The sequence below is a fragment of the Otolemur garnettii genome, unplaced genomic scaffold (assembly GCF_000181295.1).
Source record: "Otolemur garnettii isolate 467f Iridium unplaced genomic scaffold, OtoGar3 scaffold00071, whole genome shotgun sequence".
NCBI classification, from domain to species: domain Eukaryota; kingdom Metazoa; phylum Chordata; class Mammalia; order Primates; family Galagidae; genus Otolemur; species Otolemur garnettii.
The window spans coordinates 1,535,384-1,552,062 of NW_003852466.1; the positions used below are offsets into that span (position 1 = coordinate 1,535,384).

The 16,679-nt window shown below is 39.2% G+C and overlaps 1 protein-coding gene across 1 annotated transcript in view; it reads left to right on the plus strand.

The window, feature by feature from the left end:
- Positions 1–16,679, plus strand: part of NSMAF (neutral sphingomyelinase activation associated factor) — a 72,223-nt gene that overhangs the window by 42,754 nt on the left and 12,790 nt on the right. The window contains exons 10-23 of the mRNA XM_023515418.1: positions 4,084–4,213; positions 6,096–6,167; positions 8,106–8,214; positions 10,117–10,293; positions 11,382–11,461; positions 12,187–12,277; positions 12,367–12,430; positions 13,360–13,411; positions 13,512–13,632; positions 14,021–14,152; positions 14,933–14,975; positions 15,260–15,423; positions 15,921–15,936; positions 16,034–16,092. Of these exons, the coding sequence (XP_023371186.1) occupies positions 4,084–4,213; positions 6,096–6,167; positions 8,106–8,214; positions 10,117–10,293; positions 11,382–11,461; positions 12,187–12,277; positions 12,367–12,430; positions 13,360–13,411; positions 13,512–13,632; positions 14,021–14,152; positions 14,933–14,975; positions 15,260–15,423; positions 15,921–15,936; positions 16,034–16,092 (1,310 nt within the window). The remainder of the gene's footprint in view (positions 1–4,083; positions 4,214–6,095; positions 6,168–8,105; positions 8,215–10,116; positions 10,294–11,381; positions 11,462–12,186; positions 12,278–12,366; positions 12,431–13,359; positions 13,412–13,511; positions 13,633–14,020; positions 14,153–14,932; positions 14,976–15,259; positions 15,424–15,920; positions 15,937–16,033; positions 16,093–16,679) is intronic.

Consider the following 16,679-nt stretch of genomic DNA (forward strand, 5'->3'; position numbering starts at 1 on the left):
TCAAAAAAAAAAAAAAAAAAAAAACAGGAATGTTTAGATAATTTATAATTATGTATTCTAGATACACAGTAGAACCTCCACAGTAGACCACCTCCTTAAGTTGACCTGATGTTGATAGACCAGACCTGTGCCATGTGCATGTAGTGGTACAGTAGCCCTGGTTTCCTTGTGTGACCACTTGTGTATATTGACCAGTTTGTTACAGTCCCTTGCGTGGTCAAGTCACAGAGGTTGTGCTGTGGTTGGTTTTAAGCCCACTACCTTGTTATACTCAGGTATTACTTCGTGATGGGGATGCACTGTGAAATATGCCTTGTTAGGCAATTTCGCTGTGGGAAACACCACAGAGTCTATACCACGAAGCTACTGCTTTTCAGCTATGGCCCTGTGTAGCACGTTACAATTCATGTTGGATAACCCTAATCTGAAAATTTGAAACCTAAAATGCTATAAAATGTGGAACTTTTTGAGTGCTAACATGACAGTCAAAGAAAATGCTTTTTTGGAGCATTTTGGATTTTGGATTTTCAGAATTGGAATAATGAAAATGTTTCAAAATTCAAAAAAAAATCTGAAATCCCAAAAACTTCTGGTTCCAAGCATTTTGGAAAAGGGATATTCAACCTGTCCTGAATATTGTAGGCAGCATACACAGTGGTAAGCGTTTATGTATCTAGTAAAAAAGGACAATGACAGTGCTGAGATCTCATGGGACACTGGAGCACATGGGGTGTCGTTGACCAAAGTGTCATTTCATGGTGCGTGACTGTATTTGTTCTTTTTTTCCTGCCTTCTTTTGGGTGAATCTAGTAATTTTTTTTTTAATTTTTGGTACTTCATTTATTGCTCTGTTGACCTTTTAGTGTACCACTTTTTATTCTTAGTGGTGAATCTGAGATTACAATGTACACCTTGTACCAGAGTATACCTTCAGATAATGTCATTTTATGCTACTTTACAACAATGCAACAACTGTACTCCAGTGCAGTTCCATCTAGCCTCTCCTATCTATTGTGATCTTGTCTTATATTTAGTTTTTGCATTTACCAAAAAAACCCACAACATAGTATTATTTGTGCTTTAAAAAAGTCAAAAGCTTTTTAAAGAATTTAGATATATACAAGTGTTTATTCCTTTCGATTTACTCTGCTATTTAAATGTTTATGCTTTCTCATCTCCTTTTCTTTCCTCTGTGCACAAATCCAGTGTTTCATCTGCTCTCATTTCTCTTCAATCTGAAAAAACTTTCTGTACCCTTTTTTAATAATGCAGATCTGTTGGAGATTAATGTAGCTTTTTCTTTCTGTGAAGGTCCTTATTTCACCTTCATTTTTGCAGAGTATTTGGATATAGAATGTTTGGTTGACAGGTGTTTTCTCTCCTTCAAAGATTTTCATCCCATTGTTTCTTGTAAAAAGTCACATGTTTATTATGGACACCTAAATGTAAGATATGGTTTTCTTTGTGCTTATGCTGCTTGAGAGTTTCAGAATGTATAATCAGAAAAAGTAAACCACTTTTTTCCTACTACACTCAACACAGTAGCAACAAGGTGTGCGGGATTATTCCCACACCGAGAAGCCCTCTAATACCACCTGATGTTCTGCAGTCCAGTTCAGACTTGGTACTGTCACCAGAGTTAGCACAGACCCACAGGTTCAGGGCAAGTCCCCCATGACGGCTCCCCACGCCCCACTTCAGATGCCAGTCGCAGTTTCAGGCTGTCACCTGTGGGACCAGAGGTTCCTACAACCCCCCTCTTTGGTTTTGCTCATTTGCTAGGATGGTTTATAGAACTCAGGAATATACTTACTTTTGTTTATTAGTTTATTATATTAATAAGGAATATGTTAAAGGATACAGATGAATAGCCAGATGAAGAGGGTGAGGCCAGGAAGGGGCCCAAGCACAGGAGCTTGTCTCCATGGAACTAGAGTTTGCCCCACTCATAGATGTGTTCTCCAGTCTGAAACTTCTTTATCACATAGGCGTAGTCAATTACTAACTCAGTCTCCACTTTCTCTCTCCTGTCTTGAGGATGGTGGGGGTGGGAGTGGTAAAAGTGCCAAGGCTCTAATCAGGAATCAGTCTTTTTGGTGTCCAGTGACCAGCCTCTGTCCAGGAGGCCATTCAGAGCCTTCCCATTATAACACCCAGGAAATCCCAAGGAATTAGGAGCTCTGTGCCAGGAACTGGGGCCGGAGACCAAATACGTATTTTTAAATTTTATTTACTTATTTATTTTTTGAGACAGAGTCGCACTCTGTCACCTTGGGTAGAGTATTATGGTGTCAAAGCTCACAGCAACCTCAAACTCTACAGCTCACATGATCCTCTTAGCTTAGTCTCCCAAGTAGCTGGACTGCAGGCACCTGCCACAACAGTCTGCTAGTTTGTCTGTTTTTAGTAGAGACGGGATACGGAGTCTTGCTCTTGCTCAGGCTAGTCTCAAACTTGTGAGCTCAAGCAATCTCAGCTTTCCACGGTGCTAGGATTACAGTCTTGAGCCATCACTTCTGGCCTAAATACATATTTTGTAACAGTGTCACAGAGTTTTGGAACAACATGTTTCTGTAAATTGATGTCCCCCTCAGTTCTCAGCCATTCTGTCCTTCAGTATTGTTTCTGTCCTGTTTTCTGTCTTTTCTTCTGACTGAGTCCCACTCATGCTAGTATGTTTTATGTATTCCCTCAGCCTCAAATGCCTTGTCCTATATATGTTTTCACTGTTTTCCTCCTTATATTTTGTTTTAATTAAGACAATTTTTCTTGACCTGTTCTCAAATTTGCTGGACCTTTTGTTTAAAAAGGAGGTATAGAGATTGAAGTAAATACTATGTGCCTCCAGAGTGGTGAGGCCCACCCCTTATTCTGGGAGGCCACTTGTACTGGGGAGCTGTGTTAGTGGAATCTGTAATTGGGCTGGATTTAGACTTTGCTGTGGCAAAGGTTAAATTCCAGACAACACTGCCTATAATTCTATTGAAGGAGTGCTCAAGACTTTCTCTTCTTGAGCAGAGTCCCAAGTCTTCTTGGGACTTCAAATCCTTTGAAGGATTCTGGAGGTTATCTTTGTGCTTTATGGCTCAGCCGCCAGCTTCAGAGCCACAGGAGATTTCTCTGGCTTTCCACCCCAGTCACCAGTGTGTTTGCATCTCAGGGAGCTTTTCTTTGCTCTCCATTCCTGACCCTGGATTTCTGTTTCCCTGAAACTCTCTCATCGTCCAACAGCTCTGACCTCCTCAGTTGTTGGTCCCATCTTTCCTTTTAACAATTTATGTTCATTTATGTTTCTCTACGTCCTCAGCTTTTCAATGGGTTTCAGAAACCGTGAGGATTGTTCAGCTTATGCAGCTGTTTTGATTATTAGGGTGAGAGCCATGAGGCTTGCCTGCAGCTTGGCTACCTGGACTTGAAGTGGAAGTCTGCACCTGTACATTTTTGTCTTGTTATTTATAAAGAGATTTATTTTAACTCAATTATTTAAGTAATTGCTTGAAAATTTTGATGATTTGGTTTTCCCCCTATTTTTTTAATTTAGAAAACAAAAAAAGAATGGACACAATTAAATATTTTAGGAGTGAGCAGTGGATAGCTCCTCTTTGATTTTACTGCAATAAATTCACAAAAGAGTGTACTTTAGAAATGACATTCAAGTAACTATAATTATGTAGTCCTGGCCTTATGAAGTATGCAGTGAAATAAATGCCATCTGTGCCAAAGTGGTTTATACATTTATAAAAATAGGTCGTAATGACACAAAAATAGAAAATTATGTTTATGTAAGAATAGTTTTGAGGCTGATTTTGGGAGGAATGAGTTCAACTAAAGGGTTATTTGCTATTATTCATTTGTATACTTTTGCTTCTGTGATACATACTTGTCTATTTTTAAAAACCTAATTTTTATTATGCTATTTAAGAAGATAGTAGTTTTAGCTAAGCAACCAATTTATATTACCATTTTTCTGCTTTTAAATTCAGTGTTTTGACAAGTAACACATAAAGCTACACTTAGCTCCCTTAGGTAAACCTACAATGTAGATCTGTTTCTGATTTTTATTTCTTTTGGTAACATTTTCAGGTTCCAAAGTGTTTCGGAAAAGCTGCACATGGAATGCAAGGCAGAAATGGTGACACCGCTGGTGACGAACCCTGGACACGTGTGCATCACGGACACAAACCTGTATTTTCAGCCTCTCAACGGGTACCCGGTGCGTAGGCCGGGTTAGGTGCAGAGCTGCCTCCATCCCTAGGCTCTCTTGCCAGAGCTTGGCTTCACTGTCCCAGTATCCTCACATTTTGGTGAGGACCCAAATAGCTTGCTTTACCTCCACCCCCACCACCACATTTGTGTATTTATTTTATGGACCCCTTGTGTAATCCTGATGCACAGTCACCGAGTCTGACTTCCTCCCATCACCTTTCAGTCACTGGGGGGGAAAGGGGAATTTGTACCCAATGTTGTAGAAAGACCCAGCCCCTGCCAATTTTAGTAAAGGATGGGTATAGATTGAGACTTTTCCACTAGGAAGCACTTCCAGGAAGGGACCAGTGAAACTTACTGTGATTAATGAGAAATAGATATCTGTATATTTGCTTATAAGTACGCGCATGGTAGTATTTCTTGTTTCTCCTTAATTGTAAACAAAGTCGGCAGGTCTAAATTTTTCTTGAAGAAGCTCCCCTCACAGCTTGTGCAGAGACGCTGCACTGCGGCAGTCAGGGGGCTCCTGCTCAGGATTTTTTTTTTTTTTTTTGAGACAGAGCCTCAAGCTGTCCCCCTGGGTAGAGCGCTGTGGCATCACAGCTCACAGCAACCTCCAACTCCTGGGCTCAAGCGAGTCTCCTGCCTCTGCCTCCCAAGTAGTTGGGACCACAGGCGCCCACCACAATGCCCGGCTATTTTTTGGTTGCAGCCCTCATTGTTATTTGGCGGGTCCGGGCTGGGGATTCGAACCCGCCACCTTAGGTGTACATGGCTAGCGCCTTAGCTGGTTGAGCTATAGGCACCAAGCCTCCTGCTCAGGATTTTGGAAACCTCTTCTCTTCCTCAATGACATCAGACTTGTTAGGCCCGAAAGCAAAGATAAACTCAGATTTCTACACAAGAACTTGTAAAGATCTATCGCTTATCTAGATCTAGTCTCTTTTTAGGGTTCTAACTCCTAACCCATTATGGTAGCATGGTTGGGCCAATTGGCAGGGAAGCTTAAGCAACGTTTTCTGCCAAAGAAAGCTACACTCTGGAAATTCTCCCGGCTGGCCGTTAGGTGGCACTAAAACATCTACTTTCGCGAGTGAAAGACGGCGCTGTGATGATTCTGTGCACTAGGTGGCGAGCGTCGCTCGCCGCGTGTAGAGCGATTAATTGGCTTCGTTCCCACTGTTACTGTCGCTTGCATCAGAACCTTCTAGAAAAATGTCTGAGTGCCATAGCCTAAGGATCCGTGGGTGAGAACTTGTCTGTTCCCAGTCTCCGGGCCGGTGTGCAGGACCAGCAGTGCGGGGACCATCAGTGCGGGGACCCAACATGGAGCCTCCGCTTCCCGGGGACTGGGAAGCTCCGCCGCCGGGCAGTCTCCTGCCTCTACCCTCATTCCGCTCTTACTAGCAGTTTTAAGACTCTAGAGAAGCAAGAAAATGTTCTTCATTTAAGGAAAAGTTTAGAGGCCTTGGTTTATGCTGTAGGAATTTGTGAGCCTTAATACACTCCAATTTTTTAAGGAGATAAAAGATAGGATTCCCCCCAACCCCCAAAAGATGTCAGTGCTAAACACACCCCTGATCTAGAAGGCAGAGGGACGTTCCAGAGAGGTCATTTGCACCAGCCCTTTAGTGTTCTCTATCCCCCCAGGATCTTAGGGTAACCTGGTGGGAGATTGAATGGGCGTGGTGAGACTCGCCCAAGGCCAGAAAGCTCCTGAAACACTGCGAGTAGAAGGTGAAACTAGCTGTGCCTTGTTCCAAGAGCTCCCTTCCCAGTTGTTCATCGGGAAGGCAAGATTTGGGCATTTTTCTCCTTTCTGATACTAAAGAGCAGCTTCTAATTGTGTCAGGATATTGATGTTTGAAATTGACTTTCTACTTTTAAAGAAACCTGTGGTCCGGATAACACTCCAAGATGTGCGGCACATTTACAAGAGAAGGCACGGCCTCATGCCCTTGGTGAGTTCCACTCGAGTCCGGTCCTAGGCAGGTGATCATCAGACCTTCTGTGTAGACAGGGGTACGGTGACTTGCAGACCCCTAGGGAATGTTTGAAAAGTCAAGTGTTTTGTAAGCAAATGGACTCTGAATTTTGCTGCTCTTTCTTTCGGAAAAACTAGAAGAAGTAACTCCTTTCTAAAGGAGGGAGCTAAAGCCAGGGATCCTGGCAGATGTCTGTAGTCCCAGCGACTTAGAGGCTGAGGCAGGAGGATCAGCTCAGCCCAGGAATTTGCACCAAGGCACTCTAACCTGGGGCAACAAAGTGAGATTCTGCCTCAAAAAAAAAGGAGAGGAAAGAAAGAAAGAAAAGGGGAGGAGAATGGAAGGAATAAAGAAAGAGAGGGAGAGAAAAGAAAGGAAAAAAACTTCTTTCTGTAGAGAAAAAGCTCTTTTGCAAAAATGTTTGTCTTTAAGAGCAAGAAGGCTAGGGTGCCCTTGAGTTTCTCCTGTGGTCTCAGAGTTTCTAGGCTTAGATAAAATAATGTATGCAGAGCTTCTGCCAACACCATTCATGGCACCCAGGTCACTAAGTAAAGATCGGAAGATATTGAACTAATTCAGTGGAACAGCAGTGTATTCACAGTTAACTTACATTAAATCAACCTTTGGGCTTGGTGAGAGAAAGAAATGGGCAAAATCACCATTTACATCATTTGGATGGTTCTTCCCCCCATTCCCCTGAGTGAGACAAACCCACATCTGTGTTTGTCTTACACATTTACTTCATTAACTGATCCCTACGGGTGTGATGCCAAGATGTTTTAATTTGACAGCAATATAAAGGCATATTTCTCCTTTGAAAATTAACCAATAACTTGGTGACATTATAAAAGCACTGTGGAATTTTATCCACCTCATTATTGTATTTTTAATTTGTGTCACTTAACTGTTTTGCTTCCTATTTTACTTAAAAGGTGATCTTTGCATTTCTAGTGCTAATAGAGGCTTAAGGAAACAGATGCTATTAAAAGTCTCCGCCTTTAGGTCTAGAGGTATAGTCAGAAAAAGAGAAGAAATGAACATTGAGTAACTGCTTTCTATGTACTGGCAGTTTTTATATATACAGTAGAGCCTCCTAGTTATCACCTCCGTACACTGACCAGTTGCCATAGACCCGACCTGCACCACATGCACATATCAGTATAGTAGGTCTACCTCCTTATGTTGACCAGTTTGTTACAGTCATTTGAGGTGGTCAACTTACAGAGGTTCTACTGTAGTAATTAATTTGCAATCACAATCTCTTTGAGGTAGATGTTATCATATTTTACGGACAAAGAAGTTGGGACTCCAGGAGTTAACTTCCTAAACGCGTGACGGCCTGCCTTTAAACCAAGGACAACTCCAGGCTATCATCCTTTTTTTTCTGTTCCTTTGCTGTCTCAGCCTAACTAGCACATATTCACAAAGCTCATAATTTTCTTAAAAATAATTATAACTTATTAACTGAACAGGTTATTCAATGATCAGATTGTTAAATGTATATAATTATTTAATTTATAAGAGAAAGCTAAACGTTTGTTTTTGAAGAGGAGATATAAGGACATGGGTCAGCTAAGTTTGAATTTCAAAATAATAAATTCACAAAAGTTATTATCAATAAAAATATTTAGCAGCAAAGGGAATTTTATAAAATTTAGTTAAGATATGTGTCTTATTCTCAGAAAGCTTATAAATGCAACTTTCATATGTATATACAACAAAGAGATATAGATGCCTCTCTGATCTCTCACCAAATCAAATTTCTAGTTGGAAATATGATCACTAGATCTAAAAATCAAAAATGTGTTTAATGTAAACATGTTTAATTGTAAAGCTCTCATAATTACTTATTGGGATTGCAAGATAAATAAAGAGTAGTTTGTTTTATTCTTTTTTTTTTTCCTGAATTTATAGGGCTTGGAAGTATTTTGCACAGAAGATGATCTGTGTTCCGACATCTACCTAAAGTTCTATGAACCTCAAGAGAGAGATGATCTCTATTTTTACATTGCCACATATCTAGGTTTGGTGCTAACCCTCTATTGTATCTATTCATGTGAAGGTAGTTCAGCTCCTAAGAAACCGGATAGGAAATAAGAGAAGAACATGCTGGATCCAGAATCACCTTTCCATGGTTCTATGTGTTTCTTCTCATCAGTTATCTTTAATTGCCAAAATAATATTTTTAAAACTATGGGAAATATAAATTCATTTGGTAATAGTTCATGCTAACTGTATATTTTAAAAACTCTTGATAAATATATTTAAATGTTTTTCTGTCTTAATGCCAGTCAAAATTGAATGGATTATGAAGAATCTACCCAAATATTTTTATTTCCACTTACATCTTAAAACCAAGACTCAGTTTCTTGGTGTGAGACATTAAGTTCCCCAGTCATCTGTTTGTGGTCATTGATTGTCATCTTAATCATAAAGACAAAAGATAATGCAAAAGGAATTTAGGAACCTTCTATGCTTAAAATAGCGCCCTTTAATGGAATTTGATTTTAATTAATGTTGTTTCCTCAATATTTTCTGGAAAAGATGGATTTTTCACCTCTTTCAGAGAGAACGTCTACCTATATATTTCTTTTCAACTTTTTTATTAAGTTGTATGACTAAGTTATTCTTATTTACAAAGCTGCCAGATGAGCATAATAGAATGAGTCTTAAAAATAGATGTTGCAATTTTATTAATACCATTTTAATTTTGTATACTGTGAAACCATTTATGAGATAAATAATGAAGTACATCTTCCCTTAGAAATTTTCCCTCAAGGAGGAATAGTTTGCTTTCAATAAGGAACATATTTTTATTTTACATAGATTTTACATAGTTAATACCTTTTTTTCCTCACACATTAAGTTAGTCAGATTAACTTAATAAGTAAGTATAGCTTTGGAATAAGTTTGCTTTATGCTATCTAAAGATTAAATTTTTTAATTTTATTTTTCTAACTATAACATGATTAAAACAAAAAACTCAACTTTGCCATAATCTATTAATAGAATGTCTGTCTTCTATCAAAGTTTTCCATTCTCAATGACCTTATCTAAGATTGTTCCTAAGATTCTTTTGAGAGGTTGGAAGGGCAGAAAATGAGGGGGGAAGTGTTTCGATGTTGGAAGCCTTTCCCCCTAGTAGCTGATTAGGGAGGAAACTTGGTACAAGTAAATAAGAATAAACCGGTAAAAAGTTAAAAGTAGAATTTTCTGAAGAAAGCCCACTTGTAGGACAGTGGACTCATTTTACACTGTTGGAAAGGAAGGTTCTCACTGATGCGTGTTGTTTGTGATCTCAGTTATTTCAGAGATGGGGGAGGCTCTCTGGTTCTTCTAGATTGAGAATTGGTCCCCCTGCCAAATACCCTTTTTTCTTCTTTAACAATTTCTTTTTCTTAGTCCTGACATGCACACATAATATACAGCCATCAACAAATAGCAGTAGTATATCTCCTCCACATCTGTAAGGAAACTGCACGATTTTTTCGTTTTGACTTCATAAACATTTCATAAACATTTGGGAAATGAGCTTTCACAGATAGCCATAGTTTTTAAATGCATTAAGACTCAGCTTATTTGGAGGGATTCTTTGTCATTTATTGTATAAGTATTACCTATTGCCATATATTTGTATGTTTGTTCTGCACTTTTACATATATTTGTTTATTTCATATCATATTTTGGGAGGTTAGATAGTAGTTCAATATTATTAATAATTTCCCCTCCTCAACATCAGAGGAACTTTACTGAACAATTACTTTGTGAAAGTAAACCAACAGCCAATTATTCTTTTTCTTAAAATGTATTTCTCAGCAATGCATTGACAGGTCTATAGGTTAAGCATGTAGCTTTTACATACTAGATTAAAGCTGGCCAGCCGTTTGTAGCCTTCGCTGGCAGACTCTGCGTCTTCTTCCTCCAGAGCACCACATGGCCGAGCACACAGCTGAGAGCTACACACTGCAGTGGCAGCGGGGGCACCTGTCCAACTACCAGTACCTCCTCCACCTCAACAACCTGGCCGACCGCAGCTGCAACGACCTCTCCCAGTACCCTGTGTTTCCCTGGATAATCAATGATTACTCCAGCTCAGAATTAGGTAAATGCCGTGTGTGGAATTCTCCCAAAGCTGAATTTGGAGTGGTCACCTGCTTTTAAAGGAGACAATAAATTTTATTTCAGAATCTGATTGTGATACGGGAACCAATTAGAATTCATTTTAGTCTTATTGCTGAGGATTGATAATTTCCATTACAAGATACCACATAAATATTAGATAAATTATATAAATGTTTTATATATGTTTTCTCCACCATACTTCTTGAAGGACACATGCAGAAAAGAATGGGCATTATTTTAATCCAGTGTTAGTGTTACCATTATTGTTAGTAGTAATTATCACTAACATTACTACAGAATAAGTTCCATTTTTTAAAAATATTTAAGTTTCTCACTTTGAAAATTGTTCATCGGTTTATTGTACTGTTTTAAAATTCACAGTAAAAACTATGAGTACCAAAAGAAAGTATCATTATAGAACATTTATTTGAAATAATCAAAGAAGTAAATAAAAATCATTTGTAATTATATAACTGAGATACAACCATTTAACTTTGTGGTATAGACATTTTCCTTACTCCCTCAAATCACTTTAATTTAAACAATGAGATTGCATTATAATTTTATTTTGTAATATTTTTAAAGTATCTATTTTGAGCAATTATTTCTTTTTCAAAATTCACTGAATTGAATGCTGTACTTGAAAGAGATTACAGATTTTCTGGAGATAATGAGAATTTATTCCTCTGCTAATATTCAGGTCCCAGATCTCATATTATGCTAATATCGCAGAAAAATAATATTCACTATAATTCAAACTGAGAAAGTAAATCTTGGTACAACAATAATGGCTTTTTAAATTTTTTTGCTGTTTTACTTGGAGTATAGTTTTTTTCTTTTAATCAGAAGTTATTTTTTTTAAAAAGTCAATATTTAGAGCATCATCAAATTAGAAATATTACTCTTAAATGGATGTTGCTAACGTAAAACTTAAAAATTTCTAACTTTATAGAAACATACTAATTCTCATGGATCTGTCTCAAGGTTTAAACAAATTATCTGTGGATGTGAAGTGTGCATTTGTGTTGGTGCAGGAGGATAATGGCACTTACTTGTTTATATTTGCAGATTTGTCCAATCCAGGAACCTTCCGGGACCTTAGTAAGCCAGTGGGGGCCCTAAATGCAGAACGGCTGGAGAGGCTGCTGGTAAGTAGACTCAGAGGCTTTTGGTTTCTAAGCAACATCATGAGCCATTATCCTTTGTTTCTGTAGTAATGAAACACATTTCTCTGAGATCTAGGGAGGTTGCACAGGAGGGTCTTGGTGACCCTAGTCAGGGGTTCTCAAACTTTTAAACAGGGGGCCAGTTCACTGTCCCTCAGACCATTGGAGGGCCGGCCGGACTGTGGGCCCAGGGATGAGTCGGTTGCTAAGCAGGACAGGCAGCGGCGGCAAAAACACCCAGCGGGACAGATAACTGTCCTTGGTGGCTCCATGTGGCCCGTGGCCGTAGTTTGAGGATGCCTGCATGTTTTTTTCTTTTTTTTCTTTAATTTCCCACATAAATTAGCTGCTCACCATTTGCATTTTTTGTCTAACGTTTGGGAAGTAGGAGGGCGACTTGTCTACAGGTTCACTGAATCATTTTCTTGAAGGTGCCCTGTGTTAGATTGCACAGGAGACACAGAAAGTTGGTTCTTTTTAATCTAACCCCAACATTGTTACCACTAAGCCAAGAAAACCAAAATCCTGGTCTCAGGAATGCTGTTTAGTCACAGATTTTCTCACCCTTGTATCTTCTCCTGTTCTTATCAAAGAGAGAAATTAAGGAATGTGGTATATCCATGCCATGATTTCTTTGAGGCTGTTACTGCTTGAGTCAGTTATTATTCTGTAGCCAACACTTAGCACTGTCTCTCCCCTCATGGTAGGCTCGCTACCAGGAGATGCCTGAGCCCAAGTTCATGTACGGAAGTCATTACTCTTCCCCAGGTTATGTGCTCTTCTATCTTGTCAGGATTGGTAAGATTCTTTTACCAATTACATTTCATTTCACTTGAATTCTTACTTGATTCTATGATTAACTTAACTCTGGCTTTTTTCCGCTCTAGCACCAGAATATATGCTGTGCCTACAGAATGGAAGATTTGATAATGCAGATAGAATGTTCAACAGGTTCGATCAAAATGCCATATTTGTCATTTTTAATACTTGCTGATTTTTACATTTGTGATATATACAACATGGTTGTTTGAAACACTAGGGATAAACAAAAATGAAAATGTGTAAAAAAAGAAAATCACCGTCATATCTATTCCTTTCAGGCTCTTCTTAGACATATATATGAGTGTGTGTGTATGTGTGTAAATGTGAAAACATTTTAAGTACAGTTTTTTGTATTGTCTTTTGTAAACAAACATTAGTTTGAAGTTTTTCCCATATTATCAGATACTCTTCAAAGCAGTGATTTTTTAAAAATTATATCAGATGCTAACATGTGCCATAATTTATTTCAACTATTTTTCTCTATAGTTTGATATTTAGATTTATTCCAGCATTTTATTATTTTTAATAATTCTTAATTGAATATAAAGTCTCTGTGTGTATCTAAGTATATTTACTTGTTTTTATCATGAGGTAATATTGTCTTACCAGAAAAATATGAAGAAGGAATAAGCTCATTTGTTATCTCACCATGCTGAGATCGTTGTTAATCTTTTGGCCCGTGTCTTTCCAATCTTTCTGAGCTCTGCACATACCCATTTATAATGCCTTCTGAAAGGAACTGTTGGAATAGTTGCCCTCATCTTTCAGTAGGCACCTGCCTCCATTTCACCCCTGGGGGAGGCCGTGTGTATGTGGCGGTTAGTGGTATGGACACCGCACTCACTCCTATGTGACTCTAGAGGAGTTAAGTAAACTCTCTGGGCCCCGTTTTTTCCTTTCATTAAAAGGGAGATGCTCACATGGATGTCAAGAAGTACAAGTTGGGAAAATGAGTTAATATGGGTGTGTAGAACAACACCGAAGTGCATAGGAAATGCTGCTGCTGCCGTTTCCTTAGTTTAGATTTAAAGTCAGGTAAATTTTTTTGTCATATTTAGTATTGCAGAAACTTGGAAAAACTGTTTGGATGGTGCAACAGATTTTAAAGAGGTAAGCCATTAATAAAGCTAACGATTCTCTGGACTTGTGGTTTATAACTGCTTTAAGAAAATGTTTGTTGTTATCCCATTTTTTCCCCTGAAACGTTCAGCTGATTCCAGAATTCTATGGTGATGATGTCAGCTTTTTAGTCAACAGCCTGAAGTTGGATCTGGGAAAGAGACAAGGTGGACAGATGGTTGATGATGTAGAACTCCCCCCGTGGGCCTCAAGTGAGTGCCACCCTGGAGGTGGAATATTAAGATATCCTGTACCAAGCAGTACTATTTTAGTATCATTAATTATTTTATTAATTTGTTTGGGTTTTTTAAAAATGACAATATAATTCTCTATTGAAATGAGGCAATATCAAATCAGCTGTATTTTTTGAGTCTATGATGTAAAAACATTAATATGTATTTCAGAGACCTAAATGTTATGAAAATGATTTTGGCTACTTTTTGTCTCAAAAAACTTACATTTCATATGATAGGGGGAAAAACTATAGAATATGTATCTTTGGCCTGTCTTAGAAGCTTTATGTATATATGGATAGACAGAAGAAATGGGAGCAAATACAATGGAGACTCTGTGATGTTTTGATTGAGTCTAATCTGATAGGTCCCGAGGACTTTCTCCAGAAGAGCAGAGGTGCCCTGGAGAGCAATTATGTGTCAGAGCACCTTCACGAGTGGATCGATCTCATATTTGGCTACAAGCAAAAAGGGAGCTATGCCATCAAGGCTCATAATGGTATGTCATATTCATTGAAATTTCATTTAGGGTTGGGTGAAAATGAAAGCAAATAATAATAAAAAACATGCAGCCAGAGCAGTTCAGCTTATTTCTTCAGCAGAAGCAGCTTACATATGAAAGTGCAGTGCCCACTGGCCCCCTGACCTCGGATTAGCTACTGAGTAACTAGGGAGAGGGAGAAAGGATTTTTGCCCAACATGTACCTCACCACAGTCTCAAGAGGTCTTTTCTTAAAGTCTTCTAATTTTACCATATACTTTTCATCTCATTCAATAATTTCCAGTGAAATTAAGTTAAACTTGGATAGAACTGTGGCCTTAATTCTCCTGAACAGCCCCAGAGTTTTCATCCCACAGAAGGAAAACTGTAGCCTCGAAGCTCCTCTGCAGTCCCCCTGCCTCTGTGCTCCCCCCTCCGCCTCTGCTCTCCCCCCGCCTCTGTGCTCCCCTGGCCTCTGTGCTTCCACATTGTGCAGAGCTGGTGACAAGGAACTGCAGCTGGAAGTATAAACCTGGTTTCTCACTGGGCAGTGCCCAGTCCAGCCAACACTGTGACTCCCGCCTCCCTGGAGGAGATAACAGGTCTTCTCACTTGCCAAGTAGATCTTTGTACCTCAGAAGATAGTAATTCAAATTGATATTTACAGAAGTTGGATATTAGTGTGTTTTTCCAATAGTTTATTTGGATGCAGATTTTAATAATTTTATATTCTGAACAAGGTGTATGTATGTGTACTAAATAGTACATCTTTCAGTATGTTTTCTGTCTCTCTTGCAGTATTTCATCCCCTGACCTATGAAGGAGGTGTAGACTTAAACAGGTACATTTAAGTAAGGAATTTCTACTCAAATTATAAAATACCTCTGTATCTAAATGATTAATGCAGTTGTTTGAGAGTGTTAAGGTCTGGAAATTTAAGTTGTATCTTGCTTTCACTCTTATGTTACTGAGCCTCAGACAATGCTGTAAAGATCCGTGATTATGTTCAGACAGTCCTGGCCCATAGCTGCTATATTATTTGAGATTCCATCTCCCCTATTGGTCGGTATTATTTGAGAAGTGTGCAAGGAACTTGAGCTCCACTGTCTGTGTTCTGTCCTAAAGCATCGAAGATCCTGATGAGAAAGTAGCCATGCTGACCCAAATCTTGGAATTTGGGCAGACCCCAAAGCAGCTGTTCGTGACGCCACATCCTCAAAGGATCACCTCAAAGTTCACAAGTCTGCCCCAAACGTCCAGTTGTAATGCGTCTGTGGCATTTTCCCCAGGTAAATTTTGTGAAGAGAATAAATGTGAGTGCTTTTGTTTCTCTTTTGTGGCTGAGCTGTTTGTGAAAATTGTGCAGAGGAGATGAGGCCTGACCTGGGCGCTGCCTGGAGGTGACCGTGCTTCACCCGCTTCCCGCAGCTCTGAACACAAATGCCTGTTCTTGGTGGTGGTGTTTGTTTTTAGCTGTTGACTTTAAAGAAAATCAAATAACTTTTATTTCTTGGCAGTTTAACGTGGGTGGGTGTTGACCATATTTGTTTTGGTACAGTTCTCTTTCTTTTGTGTGTCTTCCAAGGTGGTGTTTCATTTTTAGTTATGGTCCTGGCCACAGCCGCCTAAACAGTCACTGCCTGCCCTCTTCTTTCCCTCATTCTCCTCTTCCATAGCTACATTTTGATTCAGAGTGCTCTATTTTCTTTATTGTTTTATTAATTAATTGACAGACACTTACAGGGTATCTGTTCTGTGCCAGGCATGCATGTGCTAGGTGCTAAAGTGAACCCAGGGATCAAGTTCTTGCATCTAGTATTTGAAATGGAAAAAAAAACACTCACCTTGATCCAGTTATCTGTGTTTTACGTTTCAAAACGATAGCCTAAAACCTACAAGCCCCCAAGAGGATTTAACACTGTCTGGAACACTGGGAGCAAACATAGCTTTTCTTTCAAGCTCTCCTGTCTGTTCTCCCCACATCCCGGCCTCTTAGGCCCACACAACTGAGCACTCTGTCAAGCATGGAGGAGTAGCCTCCTGGACATCGTGACCCAGGGCGCTGGCCTGGCATGCTTCTTGACGAGATAATGCTCCTGATGGTTCAGTCATGGAGGTCACGGGATTACCTCGTGATGCCATTTCAGCCAGTGCTCTGCTGAGTCACCAGGCCATACACCGTCATGTGATAGTGTGAGAGGGCCATTGCTCCAGCCCTTCTTAAAGCAGAAATGAAGGGATTACTCCTGTCCAGAGGCACTTAGAGTAACTAATTTCATTTCTGCTTTCTCCACCTCCCAACCAAAGCAACCCTGTAGCATTCTTAGGCAACTGTCGTTTTTTTGTTTGTTTTTTTTTTAATGCTGATGAGGAAATTATTACTTAGTCTTATATTTCCTAAAATTCTTAAGTTAGTGGCCAAGTGAAAACTTTGCAAACATTGATAAAAATATTAAGACTCTAGTATTCAAAAATACTTTTGATCTTTTTCTTTTTTTTCTTTTTGAGACAGAGCCTCAAGCTGTCCCCCTGGGTAGAGTGCTGT